The sequence below is a fragment of the Phialemonium atrogriseum genome, assembly GCF_030411735.1.
Source record: "Phialemonium atrogriseum strain 8032-3 unplaced genomic scaffold QBC33scaffold_6, whole genome shotgun sequence".
Lineage (NCBI taxonomy): Eukaryota > Fungi > Ascomycota > Sordariomycetes > Cephalothecales > Cephalothecaceae > Phialemonium > Phialemonium atrogriseum.
Window position 1 is genome coordinate 1,097,359 of NW_026848143.1, and position 18,070 is coordinate 1,115,428.

The 18,070-nt window shown below is 55.4% G+C and overlaps 7 protein-coding genes across 7 annotated transcripts; 4 read left to right on the plus strand and 3 right to left on the minus strand.

Annotated features, from left to right (window-relative positions):
- The first annotated feature begins 231 nt into the window (after nucleotides 1-231).
- Nucleotides 232-5,154, plus strand: QBC33DRAFT_335942 (phosphoinositide 5-phosphatase). The gene is made up of 6 exons (XM_060423704.1): nucleotides 232-976; nucleotides 1,040-2,335; nucleotides 2,386-2,921; nucleotides 2,991-3,100; nucleotides 3,157-3,266; nucleotides 3,325-5,154. The coding sequence occupies exons 1-6, from the start codon at nucleotides 339-341 to the stop codon at nucleotides 4,673-4,675; spliced, it is 4,041 nt and encodes a 1,346-aa protein (XP_060285959.1). The 5' UTR covers nucleotides 232-338; the 3' UTR covers nucleotides 4,676-5,154.
- A 479-nt stretch (nucleotides 5,155-5,633) lies between these two features.
- QBC33DRAFT_513228 (uncharacterized protein) lies at nucleotides 5,634-6,920 on the plus strand (the record flags this gene model as incomplete). Its single annotated transcript, XM_060425966.1, has 1 exon — nucleotides 5,634-6,920. One exon carries the CDS (start codon nucleotides 5,634-5,636, stop codon nucleotides 6,918-6,920), a length of 1,287 nt encoding a protein of 428 aa, XP_060285960.1.
- Nucleotides 6,921-8,036: 1,116 nt separating this feature from the next.
- On the minus strand, nucleotides 8,037-9,298 carry QBC33DRAFT_513229 (14-3-3 family protein; the record flags this gene model as incomplete). The annotated part of the gene is made up of 5 exons (XM_060425967.1): nucleotides 8,037-8,414; nucleotides 8,498-8,585; nucleotides 8,653-9,006; nucleotides 9,085-9,092; nucleotides 9,287-9,298. The coding sequence occupies 5 exons, from the start codon at nucleotides 9,296-9,298 to the stop codon at nucleotides 8,037-8,039; spliced, it is 840 nt and encodes a 279-aa protein (XP_060285961.1).
- Nucleotides 9,299-11,606: 2,308 nt separating this feature from the next.
- QBC33DRAFT_335623 (uncharacterized protein) lies at nucleotides 11,607-12,686 on the plus strand. The gene is made up of 3 exons (XM_060423703.1): nucleotides 11,607-11,610; nucleotides 11,658-11,687; nucleotides 11,815-12,686. Exon 3 carries the CDS (start codon nucleotides 11,833-11,835, stop codon nucleotides 12,547-12,549), a length of 717 nt encoding a protein of 238 aa, XP_060285962.1. The 5' UTR covers nucleotides 11,607-11,610; nucleotides 11,658-11,687; nucleotides 11,815-11,832; the 3' UTR covers nucleotides 12,550-12,686.
- Nucleotides 12,687-13,001: 315 nt separating this feature from the next.
- Nucleotides 13,002-14,896, minus strand: QBC33DRAFT_336144 (lipase A). The gene is made up of 2 exons (XM_060423706.1): nucleotides 13,244-14,896; nucleotides 13,002-13,172 (listed from the first exon to the last, which is right to left on the minus strand). Exon 1 carries the CDS (start codon nucleotides 14,718-14,720, stop codon nucleotides 13,482-13,484), a length of 1,239 nt encoding a protein of 412 aa, XP_060285963.1. The 5' UTR covers nucleotides 14,721-14,896; the 3' UTR covers nucleotides 13,002-13,172; nucleotides 13,244-13,481.
- On the minus strand, nucleotides 14,897-16,037 carry QBC33DRAFT_336143 (uncharacterized protein). The gene is made up of 2 exons (XM_060423705.1): nucleotides 15,530-16,037; nucleotides 14,897-15,470 (listed from the first exon to the last, which is right to left on the minus strand). Exons 1-2 carry the CDS (start codon nucleotides 15,901-15,903, stop codon nucleotides 15,317-15,319), a joined length of 528 nt encoding a protein of 175 aa, XP_060285964.1. The 5' UTR covers nucleotides 15,904-16,037; the 3' UTR covers nucleotides 14,897-15,316.
- Nucleotides 16,038-16,904: 867 nt separating this feature from the next.
- On the plus strand, nucleotides 16,905-17,923 carry QBC33DRAFT_531873 (60S ribosomal protein L36). The gene is made up of 4 exons (XM_060427329.1): nucleotides 16,905-17,127; nucleotides 17,226-17,326; nucleotides 17,533-17,614; nucleotides 17,676-17,923. The coding sequence occupies exons 1-4, from the start codon at nucleotides 17,071-17,073 to the stop codon at nucleotides 17,754-17,756; spliced, it is 321 nt and encodes a 106-aa protein (XP_060285965.1). The 5' UTR covers nucleotides 16,905-17,070; the 3' UTR covers nucleotides 17,757-17,923.
- The last annotated feature ends 147 nt before the right edge of the window (nucleotides 17,924-18,070 follow it).

Here is an 18,070-nt window from a genome sequence, read left to right on the forward strand (position 1 = left end):
CCCTGCAACTTTGTCCCCCACCAAGTCTGCTGTGCTGTTAAGCCCAGGCTGTCGAGTGGGGCACTGTTGTCATCGCCAAAACTCCAACACGGCTGAAAACCGGAGGCGGCCTTGTCAGGCCTAAGAAATCAAGCAAATGCCAGCAGGAATCTGCGATTCCGATACCACATGGCGCCAGAGACTCGATGATTCCCAAACTCGTCAATAAAGTAGATTGCCCCTGCCAGATCTCGGGTCTGGCGAGAGAAAGAGGCATACACATCCCCACAGACAAGAACAGCAGGCGATGTGCTTGTCCTCATCCTATCCCTGTTGCGACTTCCAGGTGAACCACCAGCATGGACCACACTTCATCTGCAGCCTTGTGGAGTGGCCACGCGCCGTCACCCGAGAAGTCTAGTCAAATCCTGATCCGCGAGTACCCTCACCGAGCTATCGCCATCGTTTCATCCACCCATGCCCTCATCCTCCGACACACCTCAACCACTGGCGAAGCAATTGGCAATGGCTTCCTTGCATCCGTACCTTCGGCTCGACCCCGTGCTGGCAGCACCAGCAACAGCTCCACTGCCAAGTGCATGGTCGAATTCTCTCCCGCGTCGCAACAGATGCTTGCCGATTATCGCCCACTGATGGCTCGGCCCATATACGGAACATTGGGACTGATATCTGTTGGCGGGGATGTCTTCCTGTGCGTTGCTACTCAAGCATCAAGAGTCGCAACTGTTCGTCCCGGGGAGACAGTTGAGAGAATCCTCAGCGTCCAATTCTTCTGCCTGAATTCTCCCGATTACGACGATGTCTTCTCTATCGACCCATATGACCTCGAGCCAGATGCTGCCTCGGTGTATGGGCAGAACCTCAACCGGAGGGATGTTCCTGTGGAGCACCCGTGCCAGGAGTTGCAGAAGCTGTTGAGCAACGGAACCTTTTATTACAGCACCGACTTCGATCTTACAAACAGGTTACAGGACAGGTTCGTTGGCCACAAAATCCCATCTGACAGTTGGCTATGCCGATATATTGATACACAAGGTAGATCTGCCGATGCCATGACCTTCGACATCGACAACTTCGACGAGTCCTTCCTCTGGAACTCATATATGATTAGCCCCCTGGTTCAGTTCCGGTCAAGGTTGCAGGAGCAGGATCGAGATGTGCTGGATGCCTCGAGGATTCTGACGTCGGCCATCCGCGGATTCTGCCTCACCATCACAATTCCACAGAGTTCCGCGCCGCTCCGCTCCACACAATCCGGCTTACCGTCCTACCTCACCGTGGTATCTCGGCTGTCTTGCATGAGAGCTGGGACACGATTCAACTCCCGGGGCATTGACGATGATGGGAATGTTGCCAACTTTGTGGAGACGGAGACGATCTACTGGAGCCCCTCGGGTGTGATCTTCTCTTACGCCCAGGTGCGGGGGTCGGTGCCAGTGTTCTGGGAACAGACTGCCGGGCTGATCCCGGGCCAACAGAAAATCACAATCACCCGGTCATCGGATGGAACCCAGCCGGCATTTGACAAGCACTTTGACGACCTGGAACGGGCATATGGGGCAGTCCATGTGATAAACCTCCTCAGCGCTTCGAAACCAGGAGAGGCAGAGCTGAGTGCTCTCTATCGCAGTGCCATCCGGCACTGCCCCATGAGTCAGCCGGGAGGGAAGCAATCTCTAGATCACGCCCTCCTAAGGGCCACCGAGTATGATTTTCACGCCGAGACGAAAGGTCCGACTGGGTATGAGGCTGCACGAGAAATCCGTCACCACCTTGAGGACTCGGCCGATGGGTTTGCCTACTACCTGGCAGAGGAAGCCGACGATGCTGGCGTGGGGAACAATGGTACCGCTCCCCGTCACCGACGTTCCGTCGTTGTCCTACAGCAGGATGGGGTGTTCCGGACAAATTGCCTCGATTGCCTAGACAGAACGAACCTGATTCAAACGATGATCTCGCAGATGGCAGTCGAGGCATTCTTGGGTCACCGCGGAGAATTCGCGACTCAGGATTTCTGGATGCGGCATTCGAGTCTCTGGGCCGACAATGGGGATTCCTTGTCGAGGATATACGCGGGCACTGGAGCGCTGAAGTCATCCTTCACACGGCATGGCAAGATGTCTCTCGCCGGTGCCATTGCGGACGCTCGGAAGTCCGCTACCAGGCTTTATATTAACAACTTTGCGGATAAGTCGAGGCAGAACACTATCGACATGCTTCTTGGACGTTTAGTCGGGCAGACCCCCGTCATCCTATATGATCCAATCAGCGACTATGTGGCAATGGAGCTTCAGAAACGTGGCTCGGAATTCTCCTCCACCGAGAAGATAACCCTGTAAGTGCTCCAGGCACCCTCCAACCAAACCTTGGCTGACGCTTTCATAGCTGGGTTGGTACTTTTAATCTCAACGGCCGCACCACTGGAATCAATGAAGACCTGTCGTCTTGGATTTGCCCCCCGGAGATTGGATCTAAGCAGCCAGAGATCATTGCAGTAGGATTCCAGGAGATCGTCGAACTGAGTCCGCAGCAAATCATGAACAGTGATCCGTCCAGGAAGCAGCTCTGGGAAAAGGCCGTGAAGAGGACACTAGACCTTCATGCTCAGAAAACCGGTGGGGAGAAATATCTCTTGTTGCGGAGCGGTCAACTGGTTGGGGCAGCTTTGTGCATTTTCGTCAAAACCTCGGTGTTGCATAATATCAGGAACGTCGAGGGTAGCGTCAAGAAAACCGGTCTTTCTGGAATGGCCGGAAACAAGGGTGCTGTCGCAATCAGGTTCGACTACGCAAATACCCCTATCTGCTTCGTCACGGCGCATTTGGCGGCTGGCTTCGCCAACTATGACGAACGAAATAAAGATTACGCGACCATCTATCGCGGTTTACGGTTTCAGAGAAACAGGGGCATCGAGGACCACGGTCAGTCCAAGCTGCTTGGCCTTTCCCTTTCCCTCTTGCTCGTTGACCAGGGCCGCTAACAGCTTCCAGAGTCTGTGATTTGGTTTGGGGATTTTAACTACAGGATTGGCTTGGGCCACGAGAAAGTCATGGGTCTCATTCGCCAGCGGGATATAGAAAGGCTCTACGAAAACGACCAGGTATGCTGCAGTTGCCCTCCTCTATCTCCTTGCCCGACATTAATCTCGTTCCACAGTTGAACCTCCAAATGGTTGCTGGCCTTGCCTTCAACTTCTATTCCGAGGCTCGGATAACATTTATGCCAACGTATAAGTTTGACGTCGGGACGGATGTATATGACACCTCGTTAGTTGAGTCCTGTTTGCCTCTCTGCCTTTTTCCACGATACTAACCTAGCGAAAAGCGAGAAAGCGCGAATTCCGGCATGGACGGATCGTATTCTCCGAAAAGGCACGAACCTTCGCCAGTTGTCCTACAACTCTGCGTCACTGCGCTTCTCGGATCATCGACCGGTATATGCCACGTTTGACTGCGCAGTCAGCATTATAAACGAGTCACTTCGAGACAAGATCAGCCGGGAGGTTTACCTGCGGAGAAAGGCCGAGGTAGGGGATGGCACTGCCAACCTGACCACGGAGGACACCGATGATGAAGACCTCATCGGCTACGACTCGATAGAGCCGGGCCTTCCACCAGCAAGCTCGGATCGGCAAAAGTGGTGGTTAGAAAACGGCAAAATGGCTCGGTCAACAGTCACAGCCCCCAAGGCTATGAGTTCGTCTCAGCAAACTATTCTCAACCCAAAACGGCCATCAAATCCCTTCAGCCCAACAGAAGAGCCGGACTGGGTGAGTGTTCCACGGTCTGAATCCCGCCTGTCGTCCTTCTCAAGCATGTCTACCTCCCCCTACGAGCATATCAACCACTCTAGCATATTGTCGACCTCAGCATCGACCCCAATGCCGCGAAAACTGCCGCCGCCGTATGACCCATCATCTCTACCCGCTAAAGTTGGTAGACTGAATCTCGAAGTGGACGTGGACCAGGGGAAATCCGACACCCCGCCTCCACCGCCTCCAAGGAGACAAGCCGGGGCCGGGGCTCCGGCCACCGCGACCTCTCGGTCCCAGACAATGCCCATAAACATGCCGCCTCGGCCAGCCAGGAAGCCAGTTGATAAGCCTAGCCCTACACCACCTCCAAGGCGACCAGAGTCTGTGGCCTCTCAACACTCGTCGAAGAGTAAATATGCTCCGCCGGTGGCAAGAAAACCGGCGCACTTGACGACGGTATCCCCAGCAAGCAGCTCGTCTAAGATGCTAAGCTCAGAAACCCATCTGCCTATGAATGAAGCCGGTGAAACACCGAATCCTAAGCTACTACGCTCGTCGTCGGCAGGTGCACAGAGCTTTCCATCGAGTTACGATAGGAGCTCCAATTTTGAAGGGGGTCGAGTTCCTACTGGTCATCCTGGAGGCCCAGTTTCTTCTCTTGGCAAGGAAATGATGCCACCCCTCAAACCTTCAAGGCCGCCCGGCGGCAACATTGTAACGCCGGGGAGAATCACTCCGACAGCGGGCATTGGACTAGTCGGGTTGTCCGACAGACACGAGATTCCGAAACAAGCAGCCCGCAAACCGGCTGTGGCAGCTAAGCCGAACATGCTGGCGTCGAGTAGTTCACGGACACCTGATTTGCTTGGAGATGACTCGAATATGGAAATGAGTGGGTGGGAGGCGCTGAAGCCGTCCTGAACGGATCGTAACTAGAGTACATATCCCACTTCGGTGACGGCCAACCCAAATGCAATACGAAAGCAATGGAATCGCCGAGTTGGGCAGGGCAGAAACCCGTGTTGACCTGCGCAGACCAGTGTCAAACCTTATTCTACTTTTACCCCCTAGATTCCTCTTACGGTTGCGGTATGGTTGAACCGCAACACAGTCCAAAGGCAGCAATTGCGTACTGTGTGACCACCGACGTCATTACCTTCCCTTCCAACCTCACGGCCCTGTCATGTGTCCAAAATCACACAGTACTGCGGACTAGGCAGGTACCGCCGTTTGCCTTGGGGTGTCTTAGTGGACGATCCGAAATTGTCTCTTCTTTGGCCAGAAATGTCCGGATCCTCAAAAGTCGACTTGAGAAAAAAAAAATTGTTTTAAAAAACATGGCTTTACCCAAAGCGTTCGTTCTCCAAGAATCTTGTCGCCCAAGAATCTGTCACCCAGCGAAGTAGGTGGTTATTTATATACCTACCTACCACCGATGGGCGGCGGCCTTGCTGCTCCCTCCGTTCTCTCGGAAGGTGCACTTCTGTCGTGCGTTCTTACCTATCGGGGGAATCCTGGAGCTTATACGGCTCGCAATCCTGTCTCTTGGTATCCTCCAAGTTGATAGGTATCTAGGAGCACACTTCGCAAACCGCAAGCCTTCAAATTCCGTCGCCGAGTCACCTGTCGCATTCGTCAAGAAATACATAACAGGCGGGCACAAGAACAATTACTAGACCAAGTCAAGGCCGGCCACGATTGCCCTGGCGCGAAGTCACATCCAGGTCTCTCTGTCTTATCGATGGTGAAATTAGACAGTGCCGCCCCACCGATACAACTGCGAGTTCAACGAATCGCGAATACTTGGGTTCATCTCATTATCAAAGCATACAGCAAAGCTGACGGGCCGTCTTCCGAAACCTAAAACCGGGCAGAGACTATGGATCTTTGCAAAGAGAGGTCGCTGTTCGAGCCACCGTCAACGTCGCCCCTCGCCTTGCACGAGTTCCTCCAAGGCCACAAGGCACACTCATTCATCGTCACCTCCAGTTGTACCTATGAAGTAACCTGTCCGTCCATGGAAGAGGAGGGACTTGGACGCTCCCTGTCATGTCAGGCATCCGGCGAGGCGCAAGCCGCCTCTCGCTCCGAGCAGCACGCCCGATCATCCCACCCCGACCCTATCCCTCTCGGCTCGCAGTCGAGCTCCCAGCGGGATATCCGGGGCTCCCTGCCGAGGCCGGCGGAAGACGACCACGAGCATCACCAGCGCAGAGGCTCGCCGGAGCAAGCCCTCCAGGATCCGTCGCCTTACCTGTCCGCTCGTGCTCCTCCTCGGGAGCTGTTACCCGACTGGCGTGGCACTCGCAGGCCACTCCTCCCCATTATCGGTGGCGGCAGTAATGATAAGGCCGACTATATCCGCAGCTGGTCGATGGGCATCACCGAGCACGGCGACGAGGCCTACTGCGGGTGCGGCGACGCGCCAGCCCCGCCCGAGCCGACCCCGGCACCACCGGGCTCGATCCTACCCGCAAAGGAGAAGTCGCATGTCCGGATGATCAGGGGACGGTCCCGGGTTGGCGAGTCCAAGGGAAGCGGAACCCACAACGGCCAGGGCCACCAGCAGCAGGGAGAGGCCGCCGCGGTCACAACGGCGGCGACGGCTCCCCATGAGGCCCCGGTCCTGCCTCCGGCAAGGGTGCTGTGCCCGTATTGTGGCAGGCCACTCGCACCCGCGATAGCGCCGGGGGACAGGGACGAGCACGTCTGGGGAATGTCGAAGCTCGCCGTCCGGGTGAAGGGCGCGTTCAAGCGCCTCCTTGGCCACAGTCAAAGGGGCGACGGCGGCAGCAGCCACGGCCAATACAGGGGGCCAGGAACAGGCGGCCTGTGGCAGGAGCAAGCCGCCAGGCCAGAACATAAGGAGAACGTCGAGGGAGGCAAGGAGAACAATGCGGTCGAACGACCAGCGCCAGGGCCAAGCCAACCAACGCCATATAACGGAGGCCATCGTCCGCACCAAACGGAACAACCAGCCTTTGACGAGGAAGACGGAGACGTGGACCCCGACGAGCTGAGCATCGAGAGCGGGCCGGATGGGAGGCCTGGCGGCGGCATCGAGGAGAGGGAGGCTAGGCTGCGTAGGGCGCGGGACCTCCACGAGAGATCGCACCGTACGATCGCTGTGGGGACCGGCGCGGCCGCGGGCGCGGCGGATGGGTAGCAACAACCCGTCGTCGCTCCCGGCCGACCCAGCGTTGCGCGCCACTGGGCTCGCCTCCGTCGGCTTCTCGACCGGCGGAGGCTGCTGAAGAGGGGGAGGTCATCTCGAAAATAAGGTGGTTATGGTTCTGAGTATGTGGCTATAAGGTCTCGGATATCAGTATCTGAGGGCTATTCTTTGTATTTTATCGGTCTCGGGGGCCACAGACGAGCGACTAAGGGGCGTTTGTCTGGCTGTTCACGTGTACGGTTAATCCAGTAAGAGGTGTTGGGTATATTGTCTCGTTCTCGGTATGGGAGGTTTATTTATACCCTGTCATCAAGACGAACCCCGGATTAGCATAGGATAGATGGAACTTTGGCTTCGGCGCATGGCTAGCGATGCTGAAATGGCTTCAATTCAGAGTCCGGAGCAATAGAGAGACTGTTTCATTACGTTCGAGCACTTGTTGGTAGCCCCTGGAGTGGCAGGGAGTGACCCTCGTCCTCTATAGCGGGATAGGTATTCCTGCCGGACTTTTACATCTTCAAAATTGTTGGGGGATCGCCCTGATGAACACGAGGAAGGGGAAAACCCGGGGATGGGGTAGGGTAGGATTCCTCTCACGGAGCCAAGGGTGGAATTAAGCAACGACATATCAAGCATCAAAGAGTAGGAAACCAATGTAATAGACATGATCCTCAAAAGGTTCGGGACTGGATAGAAAACTTTGGTATTCATTTTCCGAAAAGCACCAGACGCACGGGACCGAAGTCAGTTTGTGTATTTGGTGGCGATTGGATTTTTGTTTGGTTTTGTTGTTTTTTCTCTTTCGTCGGCCCTCTTCCCCAAAAAGAGGGGGGGGATGGCCAAGGGAAAAAAGAAGATAAAGGGAAAAGAAAAGTTAAAGAGAAGACAGACGCGTGCCCTGCATTTTCATTCCCACGGCAACCAACTCCGATTTCAGAACCGCCCCTTGTAAACCAATGCCGCGTATGTCACCTCACCCGCCGGTCACCGAAGAGGTTAGCCTGACTGAACGCAAATCCAGGAGATCAACCCTGTAGAGACCAGCTGCGATAATGAGTGTCTCGGGACTAGGCCGAGACGCGCGATACTGACGAAAGACCGAGGCATCTAGGACTCGGCCGCGGGAGCGGCCGCAGGCTCCTCAGCCTTAGCCTCATCCTCCTTCTCGGGAGCCTTCTCAGCAGCATCAGCCTTGGGGGCATCAGCCTGGGCAGCAGCCTGAGCATCAGCCTCACCGCTGTCGGACGAGGTCCAGAGGGTGAGGTTGTCCCGCAGGAGCTGCATGATGAGGGTGCTGTCGCGGTATGACTCCTCGGAGAGAGAGTCGAGCTCGGCAATGGCATCATCAAAGGCCTGCTTGGCCAGGTGGCAGGCACGGTCGGGAGAGTTGAGGATCTCGTAGTAGAAGACGGAGAAGTTGAGGGCCAAGCCGAGGCGGATGGGGTGAGTCGGGGTCAGCTCTGTCTGAGCGACGTCGGTAGCGCTCTGTTTGTAGAAACCTCTGTATTAGTGACTGTTCCGAAGAGAGAGAAAAAGATCAACGAGAGTTGGATCTTGGAATTACATACCTTGTAAGCCTCGTGGGCAGCAGTAGCAGCTCCCTTGCGCTTCTCACCAGAGGCGAACTCGGCGAGGTAGCGGTGGTAATCACCCTTCCTATAAGCACAGTGTTAAGGACATGGCACCTACAGACAAAACCAACAGTAGCAGTAAACAAACATACATCTTGTGGTAGAAGACCTTGGACTCGCCAGTGGCAGCATTGGGGATGAGGGACTCATCCAGAACATCAAGGACATCTTGGCAGACCTTCTCGAGCTCACTCTCGATCTTGTGACGGTACTCGCGGATAGTGCCGACATGCTTATCGGAACCCTTGGACTCCTCCTTCTGCTCGATGGAGGAGATGATGCGCCAGGATGCACGGCGGGTGCCGACAACGTTCTTGTAGGCGACAGAGAGCAGGTTGCGCTCGTCGACAGTGAGCTCACCGCCTAGCTTGGCCACCTCCTTCATGTAGGTGACCATCTCATCGTAGCGCTCAGCCTGCTCACAGAGGCGTGCGAGGAAGGTCTTGCTGTAAAGTGAGAAAAATTGGGCACGTCAGTTTGGAGCCGGAGAGCGGGGATGCGGGTATCAACAGGACCAAACTGACCTTTCGCGCTAGAAAGGGAGCATCAGGTTAGCATGTGTCTATTATTCCATTGCCAGCAGCAAGAAAAGCCACAGGTATGCAGATGGCATGGCGGGGAGGAAGTGGGAGGAGAAGCCGAGAATGCGGCTCAGATTGTGACGCCGGCGTGCCGGGATGTAGGATCAAGGCCAAGCCACGAATACCAAGGGCAGAGAGGACTTACTTCGTTTGCCATTTTGAAGCTGGCTTGCTAGGGTATCTTGTGCGGAAATTGTGGTGATTTAGGAATAGGAGAGGTGATGGAGGGCGGGGTGGTTTTTTCCGGGAAGGGATGTGGTGTTGTTTATTTGGGGTGTTTGGAGGCAGAAATCAGGTTCACTGTAGGTTGGCAAAGGGGAGAGGCCGTGAGGGACGTTGAAGTCTTTTCCCACTTTTGAGAGGGACTGGGGGAGCAGGGGTTGCAATGGTCCGGGCCTCAGCGAAACACTGGGTAAGGTACCTAGGGTGGTAGAAGGTGCAGTACCTTTGCCCACGTTGGGCGCCGGCTGAGTACAACTAGGTAGGTAGCGCTTTCTCATTAATTTTCAGCCCATGCCCGGGCGCAGTCAACTTAAATGGCATCCCAAAGCTCGGACTACGGTTAGGTAGCCAGCCATTCATGACATCAAATGCCCCTCACTGGACCTCATAAGAATTTCGCCTTCGGTTTGGGTTCGTGGTCTTGGTCATACGCACACCAGATTACTACACTAGAGATGCTGCCAACGGCTGTCCAAAGCCTTATCTGTCCCCAATTTTGGTGGCCTCCTCCTTCCAGTGTACATACAATACAATGCCCGGGCCTTACCTACCTAGGTAGGTTCCTTACATATCCACGTATTTCTGTATCTTTCTATGCCCGATGCTGATGCGGCTGTGTCATTATTGCGCGTTCAATATAAAATCTGCCGCTGGAGCGGATATATATCCATGCCATGCCACAGCCTTATTTACCCAGCAAAAGTGACTTCCTCTGACATTTACTATGGGGAGTGGCACGCGATGGATAACACGCAGGGTGCTCACGCCAGTGGCACGAGGCAATGGAAAGGGTGGGGGACACATTCCGAAGATCATGTGTTCCTGCCAGCCTAGTTCCAGACCAACGGGTGCTCCAAACTCACACCAGAGCCCATCTGCCCAGCACTTGGTGGACCAATCACCAACCAGGTGGCATTTCGGGGGGTTTCCATGCTTCGCGCCTACCTAGGTTCCCACTTGGGTTAGTACGCATAGCCGCTCTGGTGAGCTCTCAGGTCGCGTCACCCTTGCTTGGCGATGCTGGATTTAAATCAGCTCGACTACCCCGCCAACTCCCCTCGAACTTATTAACCTAAACATCGGTCGCAATGTCGGCCGAGCCACCTGAGGACGGTATACACTTCACTAAGGAATTTCTTGTAAATATGTCTCCTCGTTTTCAAAAGCGACTTGTCGAGCTCTATCGCCAACAACTCCGACAATCCAAGAACCAAGACCCTCGAAACAAGGCGGTCTCTTCGCCCTCTCCAATGGAGGTCTTGCGACAAGATAAGATTCCACACAAGACTCAACGCGCTAGAAGATACGCCCGCCAGTTCTCCAAGACGCTACAAAAAGCTCGCCGAGCTCTCGACGGTGCCACAAGCCCAACCGGCTGAGTCACAGCAATCCCGTTCTCAGCGTACAACCCAGAAGAAAGCGCCTTCCTGGGAAGACGTCGTCAGCAACCTTGTCAGCAAGATTGATGAACTTAAAGCAGAGTCTCAAGGTCTCAAGGCGGAAGCTAAGTCGAGTGGGAATACAATCCGGATGCTAGTCGTCCGATCGGGCAGGAGCCGGCCGGGGAACCCCCGCAGGGACCGAGAGGTACGAAGGCCAGGCCGGCGGAGGAGGAGCTCGCAAAACGGCAGACCGAGGCAGCCCTAGCTTCTCAGCCGACCGAAGGCAAGCAGCTGCCGCCTGCTGCACCAGAGGGACAAGAGAGCGCAGCCGAGGCAGCCGAGCATGGTCCGAACCATCACCTAGCCTCAACCGAAGACAAGCAGCTGCCTGCGAACGGTGCCCCTAAGGATGGAAACAGCCAAAGCCCCGAGCCCTACTGCTGGCTATGCCAACAACTCACTGGGCCCACCAGGGCTCGGCTCAGCTCGATCAGCTGGTCCGATTTGCCAAGAGGAACTGGGCAGAGAAGAACCCCGGCCAATTCCAACCTAAGGAGTTTATACAGCGCGTGGGTTTAGACGAGCTCTTGGGGCTGCTCGGGATTGGCAAGTACGCCCTGGGGGTTCCTCCTGGAAGGATAACAAGTTAGGGAATCGTTTGACGGTATTATTATGCCCTGCTACGTCAATAATTTGTACCAGCTCTCGGAGGTCGAAGACAAGAAGAACCACTACGTCACTGCCATCGTCAACTGGAGAGAAAAAAATATACATGACTTGGAGAATGAGCAACGGGATGTACGAAAATTCGAAGGCCGAGTACGAGAAGGTACTGGGGTTTACTCTTGACGGAACTCAGAATAAAGTGAGAAATCCGAACGGACCTATTAGGTATCCTACTAATTGCTTCAGCTCGGAAACTAGGTACGCATAGGTTTCTCGGTGAGTCACGCGGGAAAGTATTTGCCTTTGTATTGATACCTTGCCATCTCACCCTCGACGGTGTATTCCCCTCTCCTTTCTTCTGCTCCAACACCAAACACTAATTCTTTCCCATGCCGCGTGCAAGACGTCCAAAAAGATCACCATGGCGACGCCACAGGAGCGAAAAGACTCAGTCGGTGGCAACGACGCGTATCCCACCCCGACTTCGCCCAACCTCAAAGTACCACCCATCCTTGAAACCAAGCCATTCCAACACCCGCCCGGCGGCAGGATAGTCGTCCTGAACGGCTTTTCTGGCACGGGCAAGTTCACCATTCTCAAGCAGGCCCAAGAGCTCCTGCCCGCCGACACGACCTGCCTCCTGGATAACCACCTGCTCATCGACCCCGTGGTGACAGTCATCCCCGGCCGAAGCGACGAACACCACGAGCTACGCCGAATGGTCCGGGTGCCCATCTTTGAGCAGCTTGGAAAACGCGCGCAGGAGGGCCACGTCATCCTCATGACGGCATGCCTGGCTGAGGATAAAAAGAGGGACGCCGCATTCCTCCAGGAGCACCTCGACATGGCGCGCAGGACCGGCGTGCCCATCTTCTGGGTAAACGCGCACTGCGACCATGCGGCCCTGGAGCAGCGCGTCGGGAGCCCCGAGCGCTGCCAGGGGGCCAAGACGAAGCTGACTGATGTGCGCGTCCTCCGGGACCTGGTGCGTGAGCACCGCCTCATTGAGCCACGCACGAGCGGCGACGGGTCGAAAAGGCTGGTTGTCGAGACCTTGGATGTGAGCGGGCCGGTGGAACTCTCTGTCAGCCGTCTGATGAGCATGATCGGTTTCCCACATAGTGTCGAGGCGGTGTAAAGCTGCGCACCAGAATGGGTTATTTTGTCACCTAAGGTGTTCATCCTCTGGATCCCCGAGTCGCAGTACTGCTATCGAGTGCTGATGACGGCAGCATTCGAACACGTCCATCCGCTCTCGCTTAACTTCCACCTGTCCAAGAGGACCGGCGATGTCCCTTGTCGTGAACAAGGGCGAGTCTGTCAACCAGTTCCTGGAGCAGGTCATACTCCGGCATATTCTACAGGACCATGCAGCAGGCCACGATCTCAGGGGACCGGCTGCTCCAGCTGTTCAGGGTCAGCCAGACGGTGGTAGACCCCCCGCGGCGTACCCGCCCCCACGCCGTGCCGGCAGTAATCATGAGTCCTCACCTGGGAACAGCTGTCTATTCCCTACCGACCCTCACGACGAATCTATGTAATCGTGTTTGTCTTTGACAGCTCAGAGCTCGATCCCCGCACTGAAGGTCCACTAGGTAGGTACCTTAGTTTGGGCCGGGAAACTGGAAAGGTAGGCGGTGGAGGCTGGTTGATCAGCGTCGCGCACCCGTAGCCTGGAGTCATCCATACCTCCGATTTCACTCGTGGCAAGTTTACCCGGGTGGTTGACACTATACTAAGTGCTGGCTTAGGCTGATCACCCTGTGCTCACCCTCTGCTTAGCACTTACATACCTAGGTAGCTGCCAAAAGGTAGGGTTAAGCTTAACAAACAATGAAGTTGTTGCAGAGCTACCTTGCCTGCAAAGCCCCCTTTTCTCTCCTTGTCCGTAAGCACCTGGACCTTAATCAAGGGTCGTCTTCCAAGTTGCAGCCCGTAAAATCCAAAACGCAGAATAAAAATCCAAAAACGCATTGCTCCAAGGCTAATCTCAAGTAGGTATACCCATGCCCAATGGATGCATGTATGTACAGTACGAATGGTGCAGGCGGCCTATATCATGTGCCATTCTCAGAGCTCATCGCCAAAGGATGAGACGTCGTATCGGTCCCTTCCCCAGTCCCAAGGATCCCCTCCCCGAATACAGAGTCCTAATCTCCAGAAGTAGTCGCGGTGCGCGAAGAGCAGCTCCCAGAGTCTCAGCCGCGCGGGGAGCCCCCTAAACTTCCCTGTCCAGCCCACGGTAGCCCCATCGTTGTCTTCTCCCGTGGCCGGGCTGCCTATCACCTCCCGGTAAGCGCCGCTGGCGCTACCGTCAGCCCCGGCAATGCACCTTGGATCTCTATCGCCCCGGCATAACCGGACGTCTTTGGCCGCAGGCTGAAGACTAGATTTAGTGATGTAGATTTCGCCGGCGTGTGGCCGGAATCCCCACTCTTCCAGCGGCAGCGACGGCACCGGGTCGCCGGCGTGCGTCACCCGTCGGTACGGCCGCTGCTCCAGGTCCGGGTCGTAGCCATCGTCCTTGTCAAGGTCAAACGCCGCGTCGAGGTACGCGACGAACCCACTGTTCCCCACCAGTGGCTCTCCAAACGTCGTGACGGTGACGTCCTCCCAGCCCAGGGACAGCCTCAGCTCCAGGGCCGCGAGGGCTGCCACGGCGCCGCCAAGGCTGTGCCCGATGATGTGGACGGGGTAGGACGGGTGCTTGTCGCGAACGGCTTTCAGGTGGGGCAGGACAAGCTCGCGGGCGTTGCGCCACGAGGCAAGGAAGCCCGCATGGACGGTGCAATTGGCGCATCTGTGCTCTGGCTTGTCCTTTCCGTCGCTGTCGCCGTCGCCGTCGTCAGGCGCCGGATACGGTACGTACTCCTGCGGTATAGTGCTCAAGTCCACGACGGTGTTTGTGATACTGTAAGTCCCGCGGAACGCCAGCACAATGGTAGGTTCGTGGGGTCGGTCGCCGTCCCTTTCCCGCTCCAGGCCGTGATCCACGGCTAAGTAGCCGCAGCTATCGCCCAGGAACACCCCCGTATTCCACGTCGAGACGAGGTGCAGCGTCGGAAAGTCTTTACATCGGGAGGCACACGCGAAGGGCGGATATACGCCCGTCGTTCCCACGCAGTAGGCTATATCCACCAGGCGCGCCGTGCGCTCAAGCGAGCCGAAGAGCGAGACGGATACGCTCTCTGCGGTGAGTTCATCTCGGGCTCGGGGAGGGTGGGCTTCGGCAGCGGACTGATCCGGTATCGCGAGACTGGCAGTGGAAGCAAGAAGGGAGCCCAAGAGGGCAGACGAGAGTGGGCGCATTTTCTCTGAACCTTAGGGCATGCCCTGTTTATACCACCCAGAGTCGAGGCTTGACTCGTGGCAGATTCATTGTTCGAGAGAGCGCTCGTCTTGTCCGGGCTTGAAATACCGAACGACTAGGAACTATCGGAAGTCGGAGAGGAACTCGTGAGTTTCGCTACGGTACTTGCCAAGTCGAAACAGAAGGGCATATTTCGTGGCTAAATGCGGGCACGTGGTCATTGGAGGTGAGATGCGACTCCGAGATGGCTTCCTAGAGAGCACATGATGTGGAAACGAGGAAGCGGCAGGTGGTTTGTTGAAACAAGCAAGCCACATGCACGAATGTTGAGAAGAGGCGAAGGTTAAGTCCCATGCCAAGGGAGGGGCCGCTGCGGCTGGGATGTAACACCCCGCAAAATGCATTACCCATTAAAGCAAGCCTCATTCCGAACAACACTGATAACGGGATTGCCTGTCATTATGCGCCCAGTGCGGGAGTTACTCGAATATTACTGCGTTGCCAGGAAAGAGAAATCTATGTATGGTCCCTTCCAAAAGACTGTCCCAGGACATTGCTCGCCTCCCGCCGCGATTCCCGAACCCCTTCTTCACCTTTACGGCGGGGATGGCTGCAAGCTAGTGAAGTTCCCTTGTATGACGGTATTGACTGCCAAGCACTCAGTTCCATCACCAGATGGATAATCGCAGCTCGTAGCGGAGCACTGGGTTTCTGGCTTGACAGACCCGGAGGCCTCGTATTGAAGGGACCTTTTGCAATCTGTCAGTGGGACTGGGCCTCAACTCAGGCCACAAGATGTTCAACTTACTCGGTTGCCCCTGGGCAGGCCGTCTCGATCATGGTCAAGATTTCATTCTGCCAGATGAACTGGGCAAGAGGATCATCGCAGGCGTATCTTGGAGCAAGGTCGGGCTTGCCAACATTCTTCGAGGTCGAGTTGTGCTGGCATGATGTATTTATGCCAGTGCTGTTATCGACGTAGCCAAACTGGACAACCAGAGACTCGTCGTTCCCCTCAACTGGAGTCCACGTCTGAAAATTATGAATCTCGAAACCCTCCGGAAGTGAACAGCTTGCCTGCACCAGGAATGACTTGGTGAATGCCTTTGGAATCGCGTAGGTCGGGAAGGACGCTGCCAACGGGATGGCAGTTGCCAAAAGGGAGGCAATCCAAAGCATCATCTCGGCGAGAAAAAGAGGGAATGTGGGAAGCGAGAATGACAGAATAGAAATGATCAAGAGGCGAATCCAGTATTAAATAGGTAGCTTCTTAAACTGTGGATGTGGGATGCTTTGAGGACTCAGCGAGAAACACTGGGTCTTCGATCCAGCGGTTGCCTTGCCTTTTTAAAACATTGTGTGTTGTTCCCGGTCCTAGATCTAGGCAGTGGATATTAGAGCTGTTTCCCTTGCAGGCGCTTGCCACCTCCACTGCTGGCCGATTGGATTGGGTGAGACCTCGCGAAAGGGAAGGAGTTTCGCAGATCTGGAGGCAATCAGCCGGATCGCCTGAAGCCGTGCCTGACCCAGGCCCGGTGCAAATAGGTACCAACTGCCACCGTCGCACGGAATACAAGGAAAGGGGAGCCGGAGCCCAATGTCTCAGAGGACTACTCTCATAAAACCCAAATTCGATTGGTCCTATGGACTTCGTTGTTGCGTAGCACCATTTACCCAGAATTTACCGCCAATGTAGGTATCTGGTTCTGTCGCTCGGAGGGCCAATCGAGGGGAAGACCAGGGATCCGTTGTTCAACCACCCGTACCTTTGTAACACATTGGCGAGTGCTGAGCCACCATGAAAATTATCCTGTTTAGTAGTGGGGGGCCCATAGTGAGTCGCTACCTACGTATGGAGATCAAAAACCTTGCAAGGCCACCCATGATCCAACGGTTCGGGAATCTCGTGCAACTGGTGTCAGTGACTCGCGGTGTTTGCGATGAGTCGAGACTCGAAGGCCGAGGCTCGCCTCGTGTAGGCGACTTGCTGCCGGGAAGTCCGAAAAATGCGAACCTGATAGACGAATTGAGTAACTCAGTACAGTCGTGATACGGGCGAACTTCATGTAGAGGAACCATGCTGGTCATCGTACAGAGCCTCATCATCGGGGCTCCTAGTCCCACGCCGGCAGTGGTGAGGTTACCTAGGTACCTAGGTACCTTCTTAGGGTTATTGCCAAGACTAATTCTGTGGCTGTATCTTTGCACTAGCCACATGAGCATGGGCCAGTTTTTCAAGCCCCACTCCCCTCGGCTGCCCTCTCGAAAACCCACAAACCCAGAATTTCATCCGACTTCAACGTATCGACGCCAAAACCACCGACCAGCAACCAGCAAAAATCGGAAAAGATGGCCAAGGAAGCACCTGCCCGGACCGGCCTCGCCGTCGGCGTCAACAGCGGTCATGTACGTCTCACCTCGTGGAGGATCTCTGCCTGCCTTCCAATTCAGGGCATTTCGCGGACGATGGACGCTGACTGAAAATGTTTTTTTCGCCGTTACAGAAAACCACCCCCCGCGTCTCCAAGCCTAGAATCTCCAGGTCCAAGGGACGCCTGAGCAAGCGCACTGCCTTCGTCCGTGAAATCGTCAAGGAGGTCGCTGGGTAAGTTCACTCCCCAGATCTATCCTCAGCACTTGTACCTTTGGGGCCCGAGGGACAATAGTCGGGAGAGGAGGGTTGTTACACATGGAGGCCACCGCAATCGTGGGAAAAGAAGGACTCCAATCCCGACCGTGTTCGCTCAATGGGCTGCCAAAAGGAAAAAGATTTTCGCTTGCCAGAACTCCATGCTAACACATTTGCTTCAGTCTTGCCCCTTACGAGCGCCGAGTCATCGAATTGCTTCGCAACAGCAGGGACAAGCGGGCACGGAAGCTGGCCAAGAAGAGGGTATGTCATATACTTGTCGAATCTGCGTCTTCATCTATAGCAGAAACTAACCTTAATCCAGCTCGGAACTTTCGGTCGTGCGAAGGCGAAGGTCGACGAGCTCCAGCGTGTCATCGCTGAGTCCCGCAGGGCAGGCCACTAAATGTTCCGGGATCGGTGTTGATTGCTTCGGTCAGGCATTCTTCGGCGCGGTACATTATATCTCGTCATGGCTTGAGGATGGGGGAAAATCGCGGGTTTCTGCCTAGTTGTCTCATAACCAAAAATTCTGAACCAAATGAGAAAATACCATCCTACAAAGCTCCCACTAGCTATGATCTTTTGGTCTGTCTCATGTCCTGAAGCCAACCAAGTATCAACGACTTCCTAGGAGTGTCGCCATGGTTCTTGTCCTCTACTGCCCTGGGACCCTCTAAGTCAGCTCTTGGCAGGAAATTGGCACGTAACCTGCCCCTG